This window comes from Scyliorhinus canicula, chromosome 19, assembly GCF_902713615.1.
Source record: "Scyliorhinus canicula chromosome 19, sScyCan1.1, whole genome shotgun sequence".
In the NCBI taxonomy this organism is placed as follows: domain Eukaryota; kingdom Metazoa; phylum Chordata; class Chondrichthyes; order Carcharhiniformes; family Scyliorhinidae; genus Scyliorhinus; species Scyliorhinus canicula.
Window position 1 is genome coordinate 54,669,630 of NC_052164.1, and position 23,966 is coordinate 54,693,595.

A 23,966-nucleotide genomic window follows, 5' to 3' on the forward strand; every position below is an offset into this window, starting at 1 on the left:
GAGTTCCAGCCACTGACTACACTCTCTGTAAAAAAAAAAACTTGCCTTGTACATCTCCTCTAAACGTTGCCCCTCGCACCTTAAACCTATGCCCCCTAGTAATTGACCCCTCGACCCTGGGGAAAAGCCTCTCTGTCTATGCCCCTCATAATTTTGTAGACCTCTATCAGGTCGCCCCTCATCTTCGTCGTTCCAGTGAGAATAAACCGAGTTTATTCAACCACTCCTCATAGCTAATGCACTCCATACCAGGCAACATCCTGGTAAATCTCTTCTGCACCCTCTCTAAAGCCTCCACATCCTTCTGGTAGTGCGGTGACCAGAATTGAACACTATAGGCCAAGTGTGGCCTAACTAAGGTTCTATACAGCTGCAACATGACTTGCCAATTCTTATACTCAATGCCCCGGCCAATGAAGGCAAGCATGCGTATGCCTTCTTGACTACCTTCTCCACCTGTGTTGCCTCTATTCAGTGACCTGTGGACCTATACACCTAGATCTCTCTGACTTTTAATACTCTTCAGGGTTCTACCATTCACTGTATATTCCCGACCTGCATTAGACCTTCCAAAATGCATTACCTCACATTTGTCCGGATTAAACTCCATCTGCCATCTCTCCGCCCAAGTCTCCAAACAATCTAAATCCTGCTGTATCCTCTGAAAGTCCTCATCACTATCCGCAATTCCACCAACCTTTGTGTCGTCTGCAAACTTACAAATCAGACCAGTTACATTTTCCTCCAAATCATTTATATATACTACGAACAGCAAAGGTCCCAGCACTGATCCCTGCGGAACACCACTAGTCACAACCATCCAATTAGAAAAGCACCCTTCCATTGCTACTCTCTGCCTTCTATGACCTAGCCAGTTCTGTATCCACCTTGCCAGCTCACCCTACCCCATGTGACTTTATCTTTTGTAGCAGTCTACCATGAGGGGCCTTGTCAAAGGCCTTACTGAAGTCCATATAGACAACATCCACTGCCCTACCTGCATCAATCATCTTTGTGACCTCTTCGAAAAACTCTATCAAGTTAGTGAGATACGACCACCCCTTCACAAAACCATGCTGCCTCTCACTAATACATCCATTTGCTTCCAAATGGGAGTAGATAAATGAATACACGTCAATTGCTTCTTCGCCTAGAAATGTTCACAGCTTGGGCAGGGAGGAGAGGGGTAAAGAGGCAGGTGTTACACCTCATGCAAGTGCATGAAAAGGTGCTGTAGAAAGGGGTGAGGTATTTCAGGTGATGGGACAGTGGACCAGGATGTTATGGAGGATAGTCCCTTTAGAATGCTGACAAGATGGGAAGATGGATATGGTAGTGGCATGTTGGACGTAGATCATAGAATTTACAGTGCAGAAGGAGGCCACTCGGCTCATCGAGTCTGCACCCGCTCTCGGCCCATCGAGGCTGCACCCTACCCAAGGTCAATACCTCCACCCTATCCCAATAACCCAGTAACCCCACCCAACACTAAGGGCAATTATGGACACCAAAGGCAATTTATCATGGCCAATCCACCTAACCTGCACATCTTTGGACTGTGGGAGGAAACCGGAGCACCCGGAGGAAACCCACGCACACACGGGGAGGATATGCAGACTCCTCACAGGACAGTGACCCAAGCCGGAATCGAACCTGGGACCCTGGAGCTGTGAAGCCATTGTGCTACCCACAATGCTACCGTGCTGCCCATAAATGGCAGAAATGGCTTTCAATTTATCATTTCCTTGCTATTGTACTCTACTCATTCCACCTATAAAGTTCAGGATTCTTTGCACTTTGGTAACCACTTTCCCAACTTCACTGATTTATGCACATATATCACTACCACCTTCACTGATTTATGCACATATATCCCCAGGTCCCTCTGCTCCTGCACCAAATTTTCAGTCAGGTGGAGCCATTGGCCAAGCTAGAGTTACACATGTGCATGTATAGACCACACAAATTTTTATCATAAAAGAATTTTTAAAAATAGCATGTTGTTCTCACAATTTAGTATTGTAGAATCTCCCAAGCTGGGTTTGTACCTGTTACTATCAGCTTTAAAAAAAATCAACAAGAGTTGGCAATCAACCCACATTTCCAAATTTCTGATCTCTTTTCCAAGAAAATGAACCTTTGGCTGCATGCACATTCCCCAAACATCGCTGAGGGACTTGTGTGAAATAGAGGTATGGGCCTCACGGTAGCATGGTGGTTAGCATCAATGCTTCACAGCTCCAGGGTCCCAGGTTCGATTCCCGGCTGGGTCACTGTCTGTGTGGAGTCTGCACGTCCTCCCTGTGTGTGCGTGGGTTTCCTCCGGGTGCTCCGGTTTCCTCCCACAGTCCAAAGATGTGCGGGTTAGGTGGATTGGCCATGCTAAAATTGCCCGTAGTGTAAGGTTAATGGGGGGGTTGTTGGGTTATGGGTATACTGGTTATGTGGGTTTAAGTATGTTCTGAGTAGGTTGATCATTGCTCGGCACGACATTGAGGGCCGAAGGGCCTGTTCTGTGCTGTACTGTTCTATGTTCTATGTTCTATGTTCTAGATGTGGAGATGCCGGTGTTCTAGAGGCCACTCTACAGCCCTAGCAAATGAAAATCGCAAAAGCACCCACAGCACACAGCCATCACTCCTCACACCCCCCCCCCCCCCCCCCCCCCCACCCCCCCACAGGCCTCCAAGCCAGGCTTGTCTGTCTTGCACTGACCCACAGGGAGAAAATTCATTCTACCAAACCCACAAATACTACCCCAAATTACCTTCCCTCATAGCAGTAGCCACGTCTTGTCTCCCTTCAAAACGGCCTCCTTCAAAATGATTGATAACGGTGACAGCAGGGGGCTGCCAGACTAACTGTTCCAGATCTTCCAGTCACAGTTCCCACACTCCGGCCCTTGCAGCTAATATATATAATATGTATATCTTTATTGTTACAAGTAGGCTTACATAAACATTTTTTACGCAGAGGGTGGTGGGTGCCTGGAACGCTTTGCCAGCGGAGGTGATAGAGGCGGGTACGATAGCATCATTTAAGATGCACCTGGACAGATATATGAACGGGTGGGGAACAGAGAGAAGTGGACCTTGGTAAATAGGCAACAGGCTTAGATAAAGGATCTGGATCGGCACAGGCTGGGAGGGCAGAAAGGCCTGTTCCTGTGCTGTAATTTTCTTTGTTCTTGTTCTATCCAGAAAATATATGAGCTCAAATTAAATGCAAGTTCTTCAATTTCATTCACAATATCCCCATTTTTAGTTTTTAAAAGGACCCCGAATGTGTTGCTTTCCAATATTTCACAGGTAATTGGTAGCTTCTCTCAATGAGCTGCCAACCTCTAACCAAAGTACTCTATCGAACATAAAAATGACTCAGAGCTGTAATGATCTATCCCAAAGATGCTGTCATTGACAAAAATTATTTAATTTATACTCGGTCACCAACAAATTGTGGGCAAGACAAAAGGAACCTATTGTGAGAAAAAGACAAATAGGATATACGGACAAGGTGCTAATAATTTTCCAGCTAAGGTTTCGGAACACAAATATACACTCCATAACAAATAACACAATTGACTCAGAAGCAAATTCAGCATGAAGAATATGATGAAGTAACCATGAGAGAGATTAAATTGCAACCTGGGCATAACTGGAAGCTGAATATTCTGGACCAGAGGATCTAGAAAAACAGACAGGGAATGTGTTATAACCTACCAGATTATTATTGGCTGGGGACTAATGGCAATCCAACAATCCTTAGTATGAGCTCCCACAATGAGGACGGAGAAATCATTAGCGGAGTCAACTGCATAAATAGAGCTGGCCAGTGTAGAACCAGACAGAGGAGAGAGCAATGGTGGAGTACTGCTGTTGTACATATGTAATTATAAATAAAGTTATTTTCGATTCTACAAACTCGTGCTCGATTATTTGTAGCCCTCACAAAACTGGCTACAAGGGTTAAAGTGGATAGCTGTCTACACTGCTGAAACCACCTCCCTGGACTTTTGTTGGATACAGGTTCCAAGTTTTTTTCTGTCGCACCATGCCTCTTTATGGACGTCTGGATTTCTTTGATGCTGTGCTAGAAAGTTGGAACCAGAACGCACGACAGATGCATTACTATTCCAGGCGAATACCATCACCGAAAACGAGCTCACGGCTCTGGCCCGCATACGTTAGGGGCGATTAGGAGCCTGATGAATTTGTGAGCTTGGTGAGGCAACATTTTAACCCAACCCCGTCCTCTATCGTCCAGTGTTACCGGTTGAATACCGCAGAGAGAACTGCAGGAGAACCCCTTGCTGAGTTTTTATCCAGGCAATTGCGGAGGACTGTGACTGTGATGTGACTTTGCCCGAAATGTTAGTTGTTTAGTTTACGGTATTTTTTTCTTTAAAAAAAAACATTTAGAGTACCCAATTAGTTCTTTCCAATTAAGGGGTAATTTAGGATGGCCAATCCATCTAGCCTGCACATCTTTAGATTGTGGGGGCGAAACCCACGCAAACAAGGAGGAGGTGGTGGAAACTCCACACGGACAGTGACCCAGAGCCGGGATCGAACCTGGGACCTCGGCACCATGAGGCAGCAATGCTAACCACTGCGCCACCACGCTGCCCTTTGGTTTGCGGTCTTCACAATGCGGCCACTTACAGGAAGTTTTCAACAGGCCACCCAGATAGTGTTGTCCCAAGAAAGCGCAGACGGGAGTGCTGGAGCTCGGGGGAATGGAGGTGCACACCATGAGGAGCAACGCCTTCCGTCCAAAAGTGTCTCCCTGCACCCCTGCTGTACCTTGGGCAGGACGGCTATCCCGAGGATGTGGAGACGGAGGACGACTGCCTACAGCTGCATTGTGTGGCAGCTCCCTGAGTGACCCCCATTGAGGTGACGGTACGGGTCAATGGTCACCCGCTTGAGATGGGGTTGGACACTGGCGCAGTGGTCTCCGTGATTGCCCAGAGAACATCAAGCAGAGTGTACAGACGTTTTATTAACTGATACACACGCCCCAGCCAATGAAGGCTATCTTGACTACCTTCTCCACCTGTGTTATCGTTTTCAGTGGCCACCTATACGAGGGAACCAAAGAACAAAGAAAAGTACAGCACAGGAACAGGCCCTTCGGCCCTCCAAGCCTGCGCCGACCATGCTGCCCATCTAAACTAATATCTTATACACTTCCGTATCCCTCTATTCCCATCCTCTTCACGTATTTGTTAAAATGTCCCTTCAACATCACTATCGTCCCTGCTTCCACCACCTCCTCCGGCAGAGAGTTCCAGGCACCCACTACCCTCTATGTAAAAAACTTGCATTGTACATAGAACATAGAACAGTACAGCACAGAACAGGCCCTTCGGCCCTCAATGTTGTGCCGAGCCATGATCACCCTACTCAAACCCACATATCCACCCTATACCCGTAACCCAACAACCCCCCCCCCCCCCTTAACCTTACTTTTATTAGGACACTACGGGCAATTTAGCATGGCCAATCCACCTAACCCGCACATCTTTGGACTGTGGGAGGAAACCGGAGCACCCGGAGGAAACCCACGCACACACGGGGAGGACATGCAGACTCCGCACAGACAGTGACCCAGCCGGGAATCGAACCTGGGACCCTGGAGCTGTGAAGCATTTATGCTAACCACCATGCTACCCTGCTGCCCCTGCTACCCATCTACTCTAAACCTTGCCCCTCGCACCTTAAACCTATGCCCGCTAGTAATTGATCCCTCTACCCTGGGCAAAAGTCTTGGACTATCCACTCTGTCTGTACCCCTCATAATTTTGTACACCTCTATCAGGTCGCCCCTCAACCTCCTTCGTTCCAGTGAGAACAAACCAAGTTTATTCAACCTCTCCTCATAGCTAATGCCCTCCATACCAGGCAACATCCTGGTAAATCTCTTCTGCACCCTCTCTAATGCCTCCACTATACTCCAAGTGTGGCCGAACTAAGGTTCTATACAGCTGCAACATGACTTGCCAATTTTTATACTCAATGCCCCGGCTCAATGAAGGCAAGCATGCCGTAAGCTTTCTTGACTACCTTCTCCACCTGTGTTGCCCTTTTCAGTGACCTGTGAATCTGTACACGAAGATATCTCTGACTGTCAATACTCTTGAGGGTTCTACCATTCACTGTATATTCCCGACCTGCATTAGACCTTCCAAAATGCATTACCTCACATGTGTCCAGATTAAACTCCATCTGCCATCTCTGCCCAAGTCGCCAAACGAACAAAATCCTGCTGTATCCTGACAGTCCTCATCGCTATCCGCAATTCCACCAACCTTTGTCGTCTGCAAACTTACAAATCAGACCAGTTACATTTTCCTCCAAATCATTTATATATACTACGAACAGCAACGGTCCCAGCACTGTCGCTGCGGAACACCACTAGTCACAGCCCTCCAATTAGAAAAGCACCCTTCCATTGCTACTCTCTGCCTTTTATGACCTAGCCAGTTCTGTATCTATCTTGCCAGCTCACCTCTGATCCCGTGTGACTTCACCTTTTGTACCAGTCTGCCATGAGGAACCTTGTCCATATAGACAACATCCACTACCGTACCTGCATCAATCATCTTTGTGACCTCCTCGAAAAACTCTTATCAAATTAGTGAGACACAACCACTCCTTCACAAAACTGCTGCCTCTCGCTAATGCGACCACTTGCATCCAAATGGGAGTAGATACTGTCTCGAAGAATTCTCTCCAGTAATTTCCCTACCACTGACGTAAGGCTCACAGGCCTGTAGTTCCCTGGATTATCCTTGCACCCTTCTTAAACAAAGGAACAACTTTGGCTATTCTCCCGTCCTCCGGGACATCACCTAAAGACAGTGAAGATTTCTGTCAACGCCTCAGCAATTTCCTCTCTTGCCTCATTCAATATGCTGGGGTAGATCCAATCAGGCCCTGGGGACTTACCACCTTAATATTTTTCCAAGAACCCCAACACCTAGTCAGGTGCTGGTTTAGCTCACTCGGCTAAATCGCTGGCTTTTAAAGCAGACCAAGCAGGCCAGCAGCACGGTTCGATTCCCGTACTAGCCTTCCCGGACAGGCGCCGGAATGTGGCGACTAGGGGTTTTCACAGTAACTTCATTGAAGACAATAACCGATTTTCATTTTCATTTCTTGGATCTCAATGTGACCCAGGCTATCTACACCCCTTTCTCCAGACTCAACATCCACCAATTCCTTCTCTTTGGTGAATACTGATGCAAAGTATTCATTTATACCTCGTCCATTTCCTCTGGCTCCACACATAGATTCCCTCCCCTGTCCTTCAGTGGCCCAATCCTTTCACTGGCTACCCTCTTGCTTTTTATGTAAGAAAGTCTTGGGATTTTCCTTAACCCTATTTGCCAATTACTTTTCGTGATCCCTTTTAGCCCTCCTGACTCCTTGCTTAAGTTCCTTCCTACTTTCCTTATATTCCACACAGGCTTAGTCTGTTCCCAGCCTTCTGGCCCTGACAAATGCCTCCTTTTTCGCAAGGCCTACAATACCTCTCGTTATCCAAGGTTCCTGAAATTTGCCATATTAATCCTTCTTCCTCACAGGAACATGCCAGTCCTGACTTCCTTTCAACTGACATTTGAAAGCCTCCCACATGTTAGATGTTGATTTACCCTCAAACACCTGCCCCCAATCTATGTTCTTCAGTTCCCGCCTAATATTGCTATAATTAGCCTTCCCCCAATTTAGCACTATCACCCGAGGACCACTCTTATCCATGTCCACCAGCACTTTAAAACTTACTGAATTGTGGCCACTGTTCCCGAAATACTCCCCGACTAAAACTTCAACCACCTGGCCAGGCTCATTCCCCAATACCATGTCCAGTACAGCTCCTTCCCTAGTTGCACTATCTACATATTGTTTTAAGAAGCCCTCCTGGATGCTCCTTACAAACTCTGCCCCGTCCAAGCCCCTAGCACTAAATGAGTCCCGGTCAATATTGGGCAAGTTATCACAACAACCCTGTTGCTTTTACTCCTTTCCAAAATCGGTCTACCTATCTGCTCCTCTGTCGCCCACTGGCTGTTGGGAGGCCTGTAGTAAACCCCCAACATTGTGACTGCACTCACCTTATTCCTGATCTCTACACTTACAGTCTCACTGCCCTCTGAGGTGTCCTCCCGCAGTACAGCTTTTTCCGAGGCCTACAATACCTCTCGTTATCCAGGGTTCCTGAAATTTGCCATAGTTATCCTTCTTCCTCACAGGAACATGCCAGTCCTGACTTCCTTTCAACTGACATTTGAAAGCCATTTCAAATTCTCCCTAACCAGTATCTAACCAACTCCTCCACCCCTTTAACATCCCCCTTTATCCTGCCTAAAACATCCAAATCCTGGAACGTTTAGCTGCCAAGCCTGTACTTCCCTCAACCAAGTTCCAAGTACTAATCCAAGCTCGAAGTTCATCTGCCTTACCTGTTATACTTCTTGCATTAAAACATATGCACTTTAGGCCACCAGTCCCACTGTTTTCAGCAACATCTCCCTGTCTGCTCTTCCTCAGAGCCATACTGGCCCCATCTCCTCGTTCCCCCTCAATCTTTTCACCTTCTGACCTATTGCTCCCCCCCCCCCCGCCATACTAGTTCAAACCCTCCCGTGTGACACTAGCAAACCTCGCGGCCAGGATATTTATGCCTCTCCAGTTCAGATGCAACCCGTCCTCCTTATACAGGTCACACCTGCCCCAGAAGAGCTCCTAGTGGTCCAGATAACGGAAACCCTCCCTCCTACACCAGCGGTTTAGCCACATGTTTAGCTGCTCGATTTTCCTATTTCTAGCCTCACTGGCACGTGCCACAAGGAGCAATCCGGAGATTACAACTTTTAACTTTCTGCCTAGCTCCCTGAACTCCTGCTGCAGGATCTCATCCCCATTCCTGCCGATGTCGTTAGTACCAATATGTACCATGACCTCTGCCTGTTTGCCCTCCCCCTTCAGGATGCCCGCTACCCGTTCAGAGACATCCTGGACCCAGGCAACAGGGAGGCAACATACCATCCTGGAGTCTCTTTTACGTTCACAGAAGGACTTCTCTGTACCCCTGGCTATAGAGTCCCCTATGACTATTGCTCTTCTGTACTTTGACCCTCCCTGCTGAACATCAAAGCCAGCTGTGGTGCCACTGCTCTGGCTGCTGCTGTTTCTCCCCCCCCCCCTCCCCGACAGTATCCAAAAGGGTATACGTGTTCGCGAGGGGACAACCACAGAGGATTCCTGCACTGACTGCCTGCCCTTCTGGTGGTCACCCATCTCTCTGCCTGCATCTTGGGTGTGGCCACATCTATATAACTGCCATCTATGACACTTTCCGCCACCTGCATGCTCCTAGGTGCATCCAACTGCTGCTCAAACCAAACCATGTGGTCTGTGAGGAGCCCCAGTTGGGTGCACTTTCTGCAGATGAAGCCATCCAGAACGCTGGAAGCCTCCCAGACCTGCCACATCTCAGTCAGAGCACTGCACCCCTCCAATTGACATTGCTTGAACTACAATGTCCCCTGTTGCTTATGGACATCAGGAGGGGCATTTCCTACTTATCATGGTGTGGGGCCAGGGTCCCAGCCTGCTGGGTTGAGACTAGCTGCAATATTTGTGGCTACAGTGGCAGCACATCCTTCAAACAGGTTCATAGAACATAGAACACTACTTCGGCCCTCGATGTTGCGCCGACCTGTGAAACCATCTGAAGCCTATCTGACCTACACTATTCCATTTTCATCCATATGTCTATCCAGTGACCACATAAATGCCCTTAAAGTTGGCGAGTCTACTACTGTTGCTGGCAGGGCGTTCCACACCCCTACTACTCTCCGAGTGAAGAAACTGCCTCTGACATCTGTCCTATATCGATCACCCCTCAATTTAAAGCTATGTCCCCTCGTGTTGGTCATCACCATCCGAGGAAAAAGACTCTCACTGTTCACCCGATCTAACCCTCTGACTATCTTATATGTCTCTATTAAGTCAACTCTCAGCCTTCCCCTCTCTAACGAAAACAACCTCAAGTCCCTGAGCCTTTCCTCGTAAGACCTTCCCTCCATACCAGGCAACATCCTAGTAAATCTCCTCTGAACCCTTTCCAAAGCTTCCACATCCTTCCTATAATGTGGTGACCAGAACTGCACGCAGTACTCCAGTTGCGGCCGCACCAGAGTTATGTACAGCTGCAGCATGACCTTGTGGCTCCGAAACTCAATCCCCCTGCTGATAAAGGCTAGCACACCATATGCCTTAACAGCCCTATTAACCTGGGTGGCAACTTTCAGGGATTTATGTACCTGGATGCCGAGATCTCTCTGTTCATCTACACTACCAAGAATCTTGCCATTAGCCCAGTACTCTGCATTCCTGTTACTCCTTCCAAAGTGAACCACCTCAAACTTTTTCGCATTAAACTCCATCTGCCACCTCTCAGCCCAGCTCTGCAGCTTATCTATGTCCCTCTGTATCCTATAACATCCTTCAGCACTATCCACAACTCCACCGACCTTCGTGTCATCTGCAAATTTACTAACCCATCCTTCTACACCCTCTTCCAGGTCATTTATAAAAATGACAAACAGCAGTGGCCCCAAAACAGATCCTTGCGGTACACCACTAGTAACTGAACTCCAGGACTCCAGGATGAACATTTTCCATCAACCACCACCCTCTGTCTTCTTTCAGCGAGCCAATTACTGATCCAAACTGCTAAATCACCTTCAATCCCATACTTCCTTATTTTCTGCAATAGCCTACCGTGGGGAACCTTATCAAACGCCTTACTGAATCCATATACACCACATCAACCGCTTTACCCTGATCCACCTGTTTGGTCACCTTCTCAAAAAACTCAATAAGGTTTGTGAGGCATGACCTCCCCTTCACAAAACCGTGTTGAGTATCGCTAATCAACTTGTTCTTTTCAAGATGATTATAAACCCTATCTCTTATAACCTTTTCCAACATTTTATCCACAACCGAAGTAAGGCTCACAGGTCTATAATTACCAGGGTTGTCTCTACTCCCCTTCTTGAACAAGGGGACAACATTCGCTATCCTCCAGTCTTCCGGCACTATTCCTGTCGACAAAGACGACATAAAGATCAAGGACAAAGGCTCTGCAATCTCCTCCCTGGCTTCCCAGAGAATCCTAGGATAAATCCCATCTGGCCCAGGGGACTTATCTATTTTGACATTTTCCAAAATTGCTAACACCTCCTCCTTTTGAACCTCAATTTCATCTAGCCTGGTCGACTGAACCGGAGTGTTCTCCTCGACAACATTGTCTTTCTCCAGTGTAAACACTGACGAAAAATATCCATTTAACGCTTCCCCTATCTCCTCTGATTCCACACACAACTCTTCACTACTATCCTTGATTGGCCCTAATCTTACTCTAGTCATTCTTTTGTTCCTGATATACCTATAGAAAGCCTTAGGGTTTTCCTTGATCCTATCCGCCAACGACTTTTCGTGTCCTCTCCTCGCTCTTCTTAACTCTCCCTTTAGGTCCTTCCTGGCTAACTTGTAACTCTCAAGTCCCCTAACTGAGCCTTCATGTCTCATCCTAACATAAGCCTTCTTCTTCCTCTTGACAAGTGCTTCAACTTCCTTAGTAAACCACGGTTCCCTTGCTCGACAACTTCCTCCCTGCCTGACAGGTACATACTTATCAAGGACCCACAGTAGCTGCTCCTTGAAAAAGCTCCACATTTCGATTGTACCCATCCCCTGCAGTTTCCTTCCCCATCCTATACATCCTAAATCTTGCCGAATAGCATCATAATTGCCTTTCTCCCAGCTATAATTCTTGCCTTGCGGTATATACCTATGCCTGCCCATTGCTAAAGTAAACATAACCGAGTTGTGATCACTATCACCAAAGTGCTCACCTACATTTAAATCTAACACCTGGCCGGGTTCATTACCCAGTACCAAATCCAATGTGGCCTCGCCCCTTGTTGGCCTGTCTACATACTGTGTCAGAAAAACCCTCCTGCACACACTGTACAAAAACTGACCCATCTATAGTACTCGAACTATAGTATTTCCAGTCAATATTTGGAAAGTTAAAGTCCCCCATAACAACTACCCTGTTACTCTTGCTCCTGTCGAGAATCATCTTTGCAATCCTTTCCTCTACATCTCTGGAACTATTCGGAGGTCTATAGACAACTCCCAACAGGGTGGCCTCTCCTCTCCTGTTCCTAACCTCGGCCCATACTACCTCAGTAGACAAGTCCTCAAACGTCCTTTCTACCGCCGTAATACTTTCCTTGATTAACAATGCCACACACCCCCCTTTTTAACATCTTCTCTGTTCTTACACAAACATCTAAATCCTGGAACCTGCAATAACCATTCCTGTCCCTGCTCTACCCATGTCTCCGAAATCGCCACAACATCGAGATCCCAGGTACCAACCCATGCTGCAAGCTCACTCACCTTATTCCGGATGCTCCTGGCGTTGAAGTAGACACACTTCAAACCAGCGTCTTGCTTGCCGGTGCTGTCCTTCGACGCTTCTCAATGCTGAAGTCTGTTTACGTCGTACAAAGTGCGTCTTTCGGGCGAAGGACGTGGTCTACCTGGGTTATCGGATGGACCATGAAGGTTTACACCCTGTCGCAGAGAAGGTGCGCGTAATTCCACAGCCCCAACTGACGCTTCACATCTTCGTTCTTTTCTTGGCCTCGTAAAGTATTACGGGAAGGTCCTCCCCAATCTGACAACTGCGCTGGCCACGTTGCACCTTCTGCTGAAGAATCATCACACCTGGGTTTGGGGTCAGCTACAAGAAACCACTTCCCGGCGGATGAAACAGCAATTGGCGTTGTTCAGGTTATTAACCCACTATGATCCTGAAAAGCCTTTGCTCATCACGTGTATGTATCCCCATATGATATCGAAGCTGTCCTATCCCACAAGATGGAGAACGGAGCCGAGCTGCCGATAGCTTTTTGTCTCCCGCATATTGACTGCAGCGGAAAAGGACTACGCGCAGGTCGAGAAGGAGGGAGCGATGAAGTTGTGGAATTCTCTACCACAGAAGGCTGTGGAGGCCAAGTCACGGAATACATTCAAGGAGAAAATAGATTTCTGGAGGGCTACGGGGATAGGGCGAGAATGTGACATTGAGATAGCAGATCAGCCATGATCATATTGAATGGGGCAGCAGGCTTGAATGATCACCTAGTTTCTATTGCTTATATTTATCCAGTTACCCCAACTGAAATCCCTCCAATCTACTGCAATAATTGTCATCAATTCATCAACATTGCTTTTTCCCCTTTTTCGATTCCTTGTCCTTTTTTCAGAAATGTTTTATTGATTTTTCATTTTCATACATAGCACGGTCGTATAATGACACATACATTACATAATGATACATCAATCCTAGTCCACTGCACGTATTTACGAATTTTCTATCTGAGGGTTTGGTGCCCCCTTCCGCACAGGGTGTGGTCAGTGTATATGACCCATTTTCCCCCCGTCCCCCTTGTCCTTTTGTTGGTGCTGGTGGTCCTACTGTGGTTCCCCCCCCCACTCCCCTATGCTCTATTGGCTACAAAAAGGTCCTGGAACAGGTTGGTGAATGGCTTCCACATCTTGTGGAAGCCCTCTTCTGCCCTCTTCTGCCCCCCAGATGGTGAATTTGATATTCTCCAGTTGGAGAAATTTCTTTGGGTGGTGCTGCTGATCGCCGGCCGAGAAGGATTCTTTGATGCCAATTAGAGAATCAAAGGGTAGGGTGTCGGCCCCCTCCCCATAAAGAGCTCTGGCTTGTCTGATACCCCGAAGACCGCACCTTCTGGACATGGCTTCACTTTCACCCTCACAATCTTGGACATTGCCTCAAAGAAGGTTGTCCAGAACACAACAAGTCTGGGGCATGCCGAGAACATGTGGAAGTAGTTGGCTGGGCCTCCCTGGCACGGTTCACATTTGAACTCCACGTCCAAGAGAACTTGCTCATTTTGGTTCTGGTTAGGTGTGCTCTGTGTACCGCCTTTAGCTGCATTAGCCTGAGACTTGTGCATGTAGAGGTGGAGGTAACCCTGTTCAGTGCTTCGCTCTCGAGTCCCCACCCTGATTCAATCCCTAACTCTTCCTCCCATTTTATTTAAAGTACTCAATTCTCCTCTTCCAATTAAGGAACATTTCAGTCTGGCCTTTTCGCCTACCCTGCACACCCCCGAGCTGTGGGGCTGAGACACGGGGAGAATGTGCAAACTGCACACAGAGAGCGACCTGGGACCGGAACCGAACAGAGGCAGCAGCGCCAACTACTGTGCTGCAGTGCCCTGCTTTCTTCCCATTATTTCCTTGTCATTCAGTGGGGAGCGTGTCTTTCCCAACAGTCACCGTATAGGTTCTCGTAGTTTTCCCCCCTAAATCGACTGATTTAGATAAAGACCCATTAAGACCCATTTACTCATTCCTAAGATCATGCTGTCACATCCCAGCAATTCATAGTGCAAGTTTGAAAACACAAAAATAGTATCTGGATACATGTAGTTACCACTTCCTGATGAATCCCAAACATTCTGGAACTTTTTAAAAACCCATACGCCTTACGATCTTTGGTTAACAAACAAATCTATAATTTCAGATGTAAAATTTACCATTGCTTCATCACGGAAGATAGCCAAAAGAAGCATCTCACTGATGTCTCAATGGGATAATGTCTAGTAAAAGTATTGCATGCTTGGAATTGGCAATTTTGGAAAAGGGATAATGCCCTCACATGATCAGAAGTGGGAACTTCAAAACACATCTACATCAGATCACACTACACCACACTGAATTGCAAACCTCGTAACTGGCATAAAACCTCTGCCCATTATAGCCATCACCTGTCTGTCCATTTGGCTGTTGTTCACAACTCTATGCAACAAACAGTAGCCCATGACAATAACACACCAGAGGCAATGTAGATTTGGAAAAAATAAATAGTTCTTTGCATGTGGCCCTCACTGGCAAAGTCAGTATTTTATGTTATTCCCCCTACACGGTGGTGGTGTCTTCTTAAATCACTGCAGTCTATGTGCTGGATGTGCACAATGTTGTTTGGGAAGGATTTTCAGGAATGCGACCAAGTGATAGTGCATGGAGTGGAGTTCAGATCTTTCCGCTTCCAGTTGTTGCACAATTCCTAAAAACAGTGACGTATGCTTCCCTACATGACAGCAGCAGCTAGAGCAACTTAAACACAAGAGGCATTTTTCAGCACTAAATATTAATAAAAATTGTGCAACAACGGTACAAAAGTCCTCCTTCAGCAACCCCAGCAGCAGAATAGTTGGCAGTGCATGGAACTGTGCCCGTTTTCAACCCTCTAACTAGCATAGAACATCACAGCGCAGTACAGGCCCTTCGGCCCTCGATGTTACGCCGACCTGTGAAACCACTCTAAAGCCCATCTACACTATTCCCTTATCAACCACATGTCTATCCAATGATCATTTGAATGCGTTTAGTGTTGGCGAGTCCACTACTGTTGCAGACAGGGCATTCCACGCCCATACTACTCTGAGTAAAGAACCTACCTCTGATATCTGTCCTAATCTATCTCCCCTCAATTTAAAGCTATGTTCCCTCGTGCTAGACATCACCAGCCAAGGAAAAAGGCTCTCACTGTCCACCCTATCTAATCCTCTGATTATCTTGTATGCCTCAATTAAGTCACCTCTTAACCTTCTTCTCTCTAACGAAAACAGCCTCAAGTCCCTCAGCCTTCCCTCATAAGATCTTCCCTCCATACCAGGCAACATTCTGATAAATCTCCTCTGCACCCTAGAACATTACAGCGCAGTACAGGCCCTTCGGCCCTCGATGTTGCGCCATCCCGTGAAACTCCTCTAAAGTCCCGCTACACTATTCCCTTATCGTCCATGTGCCTATCCAATGACCATTTGAATGCGTTTATAGTGTTGATGAGTCCACTACTGTTGCAGGCAGGGCATTCCACGCCCTTACTACTCTCCGAGTAAAGAACCTACCTCTGACATCTGTCCTATATCTATCTCCCCTCAATTTAAAGTTATGTCAAACAAAATCCAGGGGGGGGGCTAGCCCTCCCGAATCTACAATTCTACCACTGGGCGGCAACAGCCGAGCGAGTAAGGGGATGGATCAAGGAGCCAGAAGCCGAGTGGGTGCGTGCGGAGGAGGCCTCCTGCATGGGGACCTCCCTCCGGGCCCTCGCCACGGCAGCACTCCCATCCCCACCCAAAAAACACTCCAGCAGCCCAGTGGTGACAGCCACCCTCCAATCCTGGAACCAACTGCGGCAGCAATTTGGCCTGAACAAAATGTCGGACAAGGCTCCCATCTGCAACAACCATAGGTTCAAACCAGCACTGACTGACGCCACCTTCAAAAGGTGGCGACAGGACGGGGGGACACTGACAGTCAGGGACCTATACACGGACGACAGGATCGCAACACTGGACGAACTGACAGAGAAATTTCAGCTAGCTGGGGGGAACGAGCTACGGTACCTGCAGCTCAAAAACTTCCTACGAAAGGAGACAAGGACGTACCCACAACCGCCACGACAGACACTACTGGAAGACCTACTGGACGCAAGTATCCTAGAGAAAGGGAACTGTAGTGACATGTATGGCCGACTGGTAGATAGGGACGACACCGTACTGGACGCAACAAGGAGGAAATGAGAGGACGACCTGGGGATGGAGATAGGGTGGGGACTCTGGAGCGAAGCACTGCATAGGGTCAACTCCACCTCCACGTGCGCAAGGCTCAGCCTGACGCAACTAAAAGTGGTACATAGAGCCCACTTAACGAGAAACCGTATGAGTAGGTTCTTCCCGGAGGTGGAGGACAGATGTGAGCGGTGCCAAAGAGGCCCGGCCAACCACGCCCACATGTTCTGGTCTTGCCCCAGACTTGTGGAGTACTGGACAGCCTTCTTCGAGGCTATGTCCAAAGTGGTGGGGGTGAGGGTGGAGCCATGCCCGATAGTGGCGGTCTTCGGGGTTTCAGACCAGCCAGATCTATTCCTGGGGAGGAGGGCGGACGCCCTTGCCTTTGCCTCCCTGATCGCCCGCCGTAGAATCCTGTTTGGCTGGCGGTCAACAGCACCGCCCAGAGCTGCAGACTGGCTGTCCGACCTCTCGGATTCTCTCCAAATGGAGAAAATCAAATTCGCCATCCGAGGGTCGGACGACGGCTTCCACAGAACGTGGGAGCCATTCATGCAATTGTTTCGGGACCTGTTTGTGGCCAACGTACAAGAGGAAGAATAGTCGGGGGAAGGTAGCCGGCGGGGGGGGGGCTACGGGCTCGTTACGGGGGTTTGATGGCTAGCTAAGGCCCAAAACCAAACTAAATAAATGCCAATAAACATGTTGGGGAATGTAAAATATGTATGCCGGCAAAGAGGGGGAGGCCACAGTTATTACTACGAAGATGCTCACCTGTAAATATATATGTTAATTTTTGCGTGTTTTTTTTTTTCTCTCTCTAACAATTTGTAATTTGTTCAATATAAAACATGAAAACTGAATAAAAAACATTTATAAAAAAAAAATTTAAAGCTATGTCCCCTCGTGCTGGACATCACCTCCCGAGGAAAAAGGCTCTCAATGTCCACCCTATCTAATCCTCTGATCATTCCAATGTTTCCAATGCTTCCACATCCTTCCTATAATGCGGCGATCAGAATTGCACACAATACTCCAAATGTGGCCGCAACAGAGTTTTGTACAGCTGCAACATGACCTCATGGCTCCGAAACTCAATCCCTCTACCAATAAAACTAACACACCGTACGCCTTCTTAACAACCCTCTCAACCTGGGTGGCAACTTTCAGGGATCTATGTACACGGACACCGAGATCTCTCTGCTCATCCACACTACCAAGAATCTTCCCATTAGCCCAGTACGCGATCTATGTCCCTCTGGAGCTTGTAACATACTTCCGCACTGTCCACAACTCCGACTTTAGTGTCATCTGCAAATTTACTCACCCATCCTTCTACGCCCTCCTCCGGGTCATTTATAAAAATGACAAACAGCAGTGGCCCCAAAACAGATCCTTGTGGTACACCACTAACTAGTAGCTGGACTCCAGTCTGAACATTTCCCATCAACCACCACCCTTTGTCTTCTTCCAGCTAGCCAATTTCTGATCCAAAAAGACTGGCATCCGTGATGCTGTGACCTCTGGCACTCAGCATTTCAGGCTGAAGATTGTAGAAACAGGAAACTTGGACAAGGAAACTTTCTGCTGATCACCACGTTATCCAAGCTGATGAATCCTTCCTCCTCCATGTTGTGCTTGGTTTCCCCATCATTGAGGATGGGGATATTCGTGGAGTCTCCTCCTCCAGAGGAGTTGTTTAATTGTCTACAATCATTCATGACTGGAGGGCGGCATTGTGATGCAGTGGTTAGCAATGCTGCCTCATGGCGCTGAGGACACGGGTTTGATCCCGGTCTGGGTTACTGTCTGCGCAGTTTGCACATTTTCCCAGTGTATGCGGGGGTCCCACCCCCGACGTGCAGGGTCGGCGAATTGGTCACACTAAATTGCCCCTTAATTGGAAAAAAATTGTACTCTAAATGCTTTTATTTATTTATTAAAAAGGTGGGGAAAATCATTCATGACTGGATGTGGCAGGACTGCAGTTTAGATATGATCCCTTTGCTGTGGAATTGCTTACCTCTGTCCATCATTTTGGCAAGCAAGTAACCCTGGTTTGTAGCTTCACTAGATTGATGCCTCATTTTTTCAGTATACCTTGTGCTGCTCCTGGATTGCCCTACTGCACTCTTCAGGCAGCACAGTGGTAGTGATTGGCATTGCTGTCTCAGCTCCAGGGACCCGGGTTCAATCCGGCCTCGGGTGACTGTGTGGAGTTTGCGCTTTTGCCCCGTGTTTACGTGGATTTCCACCAGGTGCTCCGGTTTCCTCCCACAGTCCAAAGATGTGGTTAGGTGGATTGGCCATGCTAAACTGCCCCTTAGTGCCCAACGGTTATGTGGGGTTACTAGGTTATGTGGATAGGGTGGAGGTGTGGGTTTAAGTAGGGTGCTCTTTCCAAGAGGCGGTGCAGACTCTACGCCCTCCTCCAGGTCATTTATAAAAATGACAAACAGCAGAATGGTCTCCTACTGCACGGTAAATTCTATGATTAATTGAGTCAGGTTGATCCCCTGGCTCGGTGGTAATGGTAGAATGGAGGATGTGCTGGGCCATGGGGTTACAGCTGTAGCAGAGTACAATTCTGCTGCTGTCAATGGCCCACAGAGCTTCATGGCTGCGCGCCCAGTCGGAGTTGCTAGATCTGTTTGAAGTCTGTCCCATTTAGCACAGTGGAAGTGTCACACACATCATGGAGGGTATCCTCAATGTGAAGACGAGCCCTAGTCTCCGCAAGGACTGTGCGGTGGTCACTCCTACTGATAATATAATTGGCAGATGCATCTGCAGGAAGCAGGTTGGTGAGGATAAGGCCAAGTATGTTTTTCCTGGGGCAGCACGGTGGCAGTGGTTTGCATTGCTGCCTACGGCGCTGAGGACCCGGGTTCGAATCCCGGCCCTGGGTCACTGTCTGTGAGGAGTTTGCACGTTCTCCCCGTGTCTGCGTGGGTTTCACCCCCACAACCCAAAAGATGTGCAGGATAGGTGGATTGGCCATGCTAAATTGCCCCTTAATTGGAAAAAATAATTGGGTACTCTAAATTTATTTATTTTTTAAAATATGTTTTTCCCTCGTTGGTTCCCGCACCATCTGCCACAGATCCTCAACCAGCTTGTTCAGTACTGGTGCTGAGCCACTTGAGTGACAGACACTGGAGTCCCCCACCCACAGTATATTCTGCACCCTTGCCATCCTCGCTTCCTACAAGTGGTGTTCAACATGAAGGAGGAAGGATTCATCAGCTTGGATAATGTGGTGATCAGCAGAAAGTTTCCTTGTCCAAGTTTCCTCTGGCCTAATGAAACTTCATGGAGTCCAGGATCAATGTTCAGGACTCACAGGGCAACTCCCTCCCAACTATATACCACTATGTTATCACCTTTGTTGGGTCTGCCCTGCTGGTGGGGCAGGACATACCCAAGGATGATGATGGTAGTGCCAAAGGTATGATTTTGTGAGTATGACTATATCAGGCTGTTGCATGACTAGTCTATGAGACAGCTCTCCCAATTTTGGTACAAGCCCCAGATGTTTGAGAGTTGGACTTTGCAAGCTCTTACCAAGGGCTGATGCAGACTTGATGGGCCGAGTGGCCTCCTTCCGCGCTGTAAATTGTATGATTTAATCTATGAACAGGGCTGGATTTACCGTTGTCATTTCCAGTCCCAAGTTGACACAGAGTGGTCAGTTTGTAGCAATTTGATGCAACCGAGTGGTTTGCTCGACCATTTCAGAAGGCAGTTAATAGTCAAACCCATTGCTGAGAGCCTGGAGTTACGTGCAGCCAGACCAGGATGGCAAATTTCCTTCCCTAAAAGACATTTGTGAACCCAATAGGTTTTTCTAACAATTGACAATGTTGTGATCATTAAACTTCCACCACCCAGCTCTCCAGACCATTACCTAGGTCTCTGGGTATAGTGGGTATAGTGGTAAGTCCCTCGACTTACCATTATACCCATCCCCATCTTTTGCAAAACCCTTTTGTAAAACCGCACATCCACTATTCCAAAGTCAAAGGACGCAAGCTATCAGGTCCTGGGGTTTCGTTGCATTTTAATCCTTTTGTATTGCCAAATACCTTTTGTTTTAAAGTTTAGCTGGTCCCACCAACCATTTTCCTTGAAGAACTGCTTTCTCAACTGTTATTGCCCTGTCGTTGAAAACTGCCGCAACTAATGGAGCATATCAACCTGTTGCTCTCACTCACTCAAAAAAGGACCTTCTCTATGATACTAACTCCAATACAGGATCCTGGATTCAGTTGTGGTTCACAAAGTCGTTTATTAAGGAATTCCAATCATGATGGTTATATCATATGTTTGGGACAGAGACACAACTTGATGCAAACACAATCTGCCATCAAAATTAGCTACAGCTGGGGCAGAATTCACTCAGACGAGTCAGAGTTGAAATGACTACATCCAACCAAAAATGGGTCAGAGCCACTGAAAAAACTATACGTCATTCTTGTTTCTTGAGCATCTCTAATTTTAATCAGTTCACCACTGTTGACGATGGCTCCAGCTGCCTGGACCTCCAACTCTGGAATCCCCTTCCTGGACCCTCACACCTCTCTTTCTTACTTGAAGATCTTCTTCTTCAAACCTATCTGTGACCAAGCTTTCAGTCATCTGCCCTTATATTACCTTCTGTGAGCCATTGACTGATTTTGTACCTTTGGGGTGTTTAATTATGTTTAAGGTGCCATATAAATACAAGATGGAGACCACCCAAGCTGGAGAAGAAGCATCTGCAAAGGTGCCAAACTTTTCGAATGTCTTGGTGGGGGCCAAGCTGGAGGAGTGGGGGGAGGGGGGGGGGGGGGGGGGGGGGGGGGGTGTTGTTGTGGGTTTACGGGTATAGGTTGGATACGTGGGTTTGAGTAGGGTGATCATGGCTCGGCACAACATTGAGGGCCGAAGGGCCTGTTCTGTGCTGTACTGTTCTATGTTCTATGTGTTATTTTTGTACAATACAAACCAACCACCGTCAGCTGGCATTTGAAGGAAATCCTCACATTTTACTGCCATACAGTCTCCAAAATCGTTGGGTACCAACTATGCAGTTTCCCATTGGGGATTGATACAATGACAAACATTGTGAACAAAGCCACCCAACTTGCTTAAGCAATTTTACTGGTTACCATCCGACAAGTTGCCCACTGCTCATTTTTTCTACTTTGTTTTTCAGAAAATGAAGTTCATCCCCGACTCCCAGCTTTAGCTTCAGCCTTTAGGAACTAAGTCAGTTGAACAAATGCAACAAATTCAAACTACATTGGACCAAACACCCAACAGTCCGAAAAGAGAAACATTTAAATGCACTTTTCAGTTTGACTCTCTCACATGTATCAAAGCTTCAGTTGATACTCACACTGGCATGTGATATTGCTCCATATCCACTTTGGTCAACGATTCCTCTTCAAGGTCAGACTCCCCAACCAGAACTGCTCTCTGTAACATCGGAATCAAAGGCATTCTCACTGAATCGTAGCTTTGAGTCAGAGCTTGAAATAAATTTCTCAAGCCCTTTAGACGCTGAACTGCTCTTAAAGAAATGTGTCAATGTTTCTGAAGTGCTTTCACCCCCTTTACACGAGGTGGAATCAGATTTACAAGCAAAAACTAACTGTGGATTTCGCAATGATCCATCCTGACGTTTCAGACAGTCCAAATGTGGAAGCTTGGGTACAGTTTTGCTCCACAAATCCTCCCAATTGTTGCTGGACATGACGCTCGACCTGCTTTGCCTGAACCACTTCCAGTCGTTTCCGAAGCCTGCAAGCCCTTCTTTGAATTTCACTTTGCCTGGTTTGAGCCAGCAGCGTCCTACTGTGAAGCTCTGCACCCAGAATGTTAATGGTGTTTGCTTTTGAAACAGAAGACTTACGTTCATCAGTATTTCCAGAAACTCCACCAGCAGAGCCCTCTGTCGAAGATGTAGCCCCAGCCTTAACAATACCATTTTCTCCAAACTCTGGGTGCCTGGCAGCCTCCGATTTAGATAAATCCTCAGTGATAGTGCTCAATTCTTCCAAGGTACTTGCTTCTCCTGTCACTTCACTTTTTGTTATATTACTGTTGGATACCAATTTGCTGGAATCTTCCACCTGGTTGGACCCAATGCGTGGCAGCCCTGCAGCAATGGCCTTTCCGGCAACCTCTGCACCAATCAGGTCAGAATCTGCACGTATATTAACAGCAGACTTCTTGGCTAAGCCATTCACTGGTGGTTGTGGGGGAGAAGGCCGTGAAGATTGGATACTACTTGTACTCATTGTTTTCAAAAGGCCAGGAGAAAATTCCAAGGCTGGCTGCCCGCCAACCAGTTCTGCCCTTATCACACCAGTGTCTAGTAACGAATGGGACAGAATGGTATGTGACTTAATGACTGCGTGCTTGCTGAACGATCCTTGTAGTTTCACTGATTCTGGGGGAAGAGGTGGACGGGATGCTGCATCAAGACAGCGGTATGGGGATACCAACTTGAGGCGGTCTTCGTCCTAGAGTTGTTCCGGAAATCCAGACCGTGGTCGTCTGCAAAGGCTTTCCGTTTGGTATTGTTATTAAGGGATTTGCTATTGTCACTGTCTGTTGTGCCTGATGGAGAGAGGGAGGAGGATGGTGTCGCCAGTTTGAACCTATGATGAGCTTCAGTTGCCGCTTCTGTGAGAGCGGGCGCCATCGCAGCCATGCAGCGCTGAGACGCAGACACACTGGCCTCTCCAACCACAGAGGCCAGCTCTACTCCCTCCTCCTCCTGCTAGCCTGAAAGAAAAACAAAACAAAATTTACTACTTAATCACAAACTACTTAACTGACATCTCCTTTAATACTATTCATCTTCATTCACCTTACCTTGAATTAATTTCAAGCACTAAATTTCTAATTTTCAGTTTACATTATATTTGCCTAAATTGGTTATTTCAATTTGCAGGATAAGTCAAACATTTAGTACAACAAAACTGTGAATTATCAGTGGACTTATTCGCCTGCTTCCAAAGAACAAAGAAAATTACAACACAGGAACAGGCCCTTCGGCCCTCCCAGCCTGCGCCGATCGAGATCCTTTATCTAAACCTGTCTCCTATTTTCCAAGGTCTACATCCCTCTGTTCCCCGCCCGTTCATATATCTGTCTAGATGCATCTTAAATGATGCTATCGTGCCCGCCCCTACCACCTCCGCTGGCAAAGCGTTCCAGGCACCCACCACCCTCTGCGTAAAAAACTTTCCACGCACATCTCCCTTAAACTTTC

General features: G+C 47.4%; 1 protein-coding gene across 1 annotated transcript in view; it reads right to left on the reverse strand.

The window, feature by feature from the left end:
• Positions 1-23,966, reverse strand: part of kansl1b (KAT8 regulatory NSL complex subunit 1b) — a 273,163-nt gene that overhangs the window by 241,546 nt on the left and 7,651 nt on the right. Inside the window, 4 exon segments of the mRNA XM_038779734.1 lie at positions 22,083-22,147; positions 22,149-22,406; positions 22,408-23,213; positions 23,216-23,476. Of these exon segments, the coding sequence (XP_038635662.1) occupies positions 22,083-22,147; positions 22,149-22,406; positions 22,408-23,213; positions 23,216-23,402 (1,316 nt within the window). The 5' untranslated portion in view covers positions 23,403-23,476.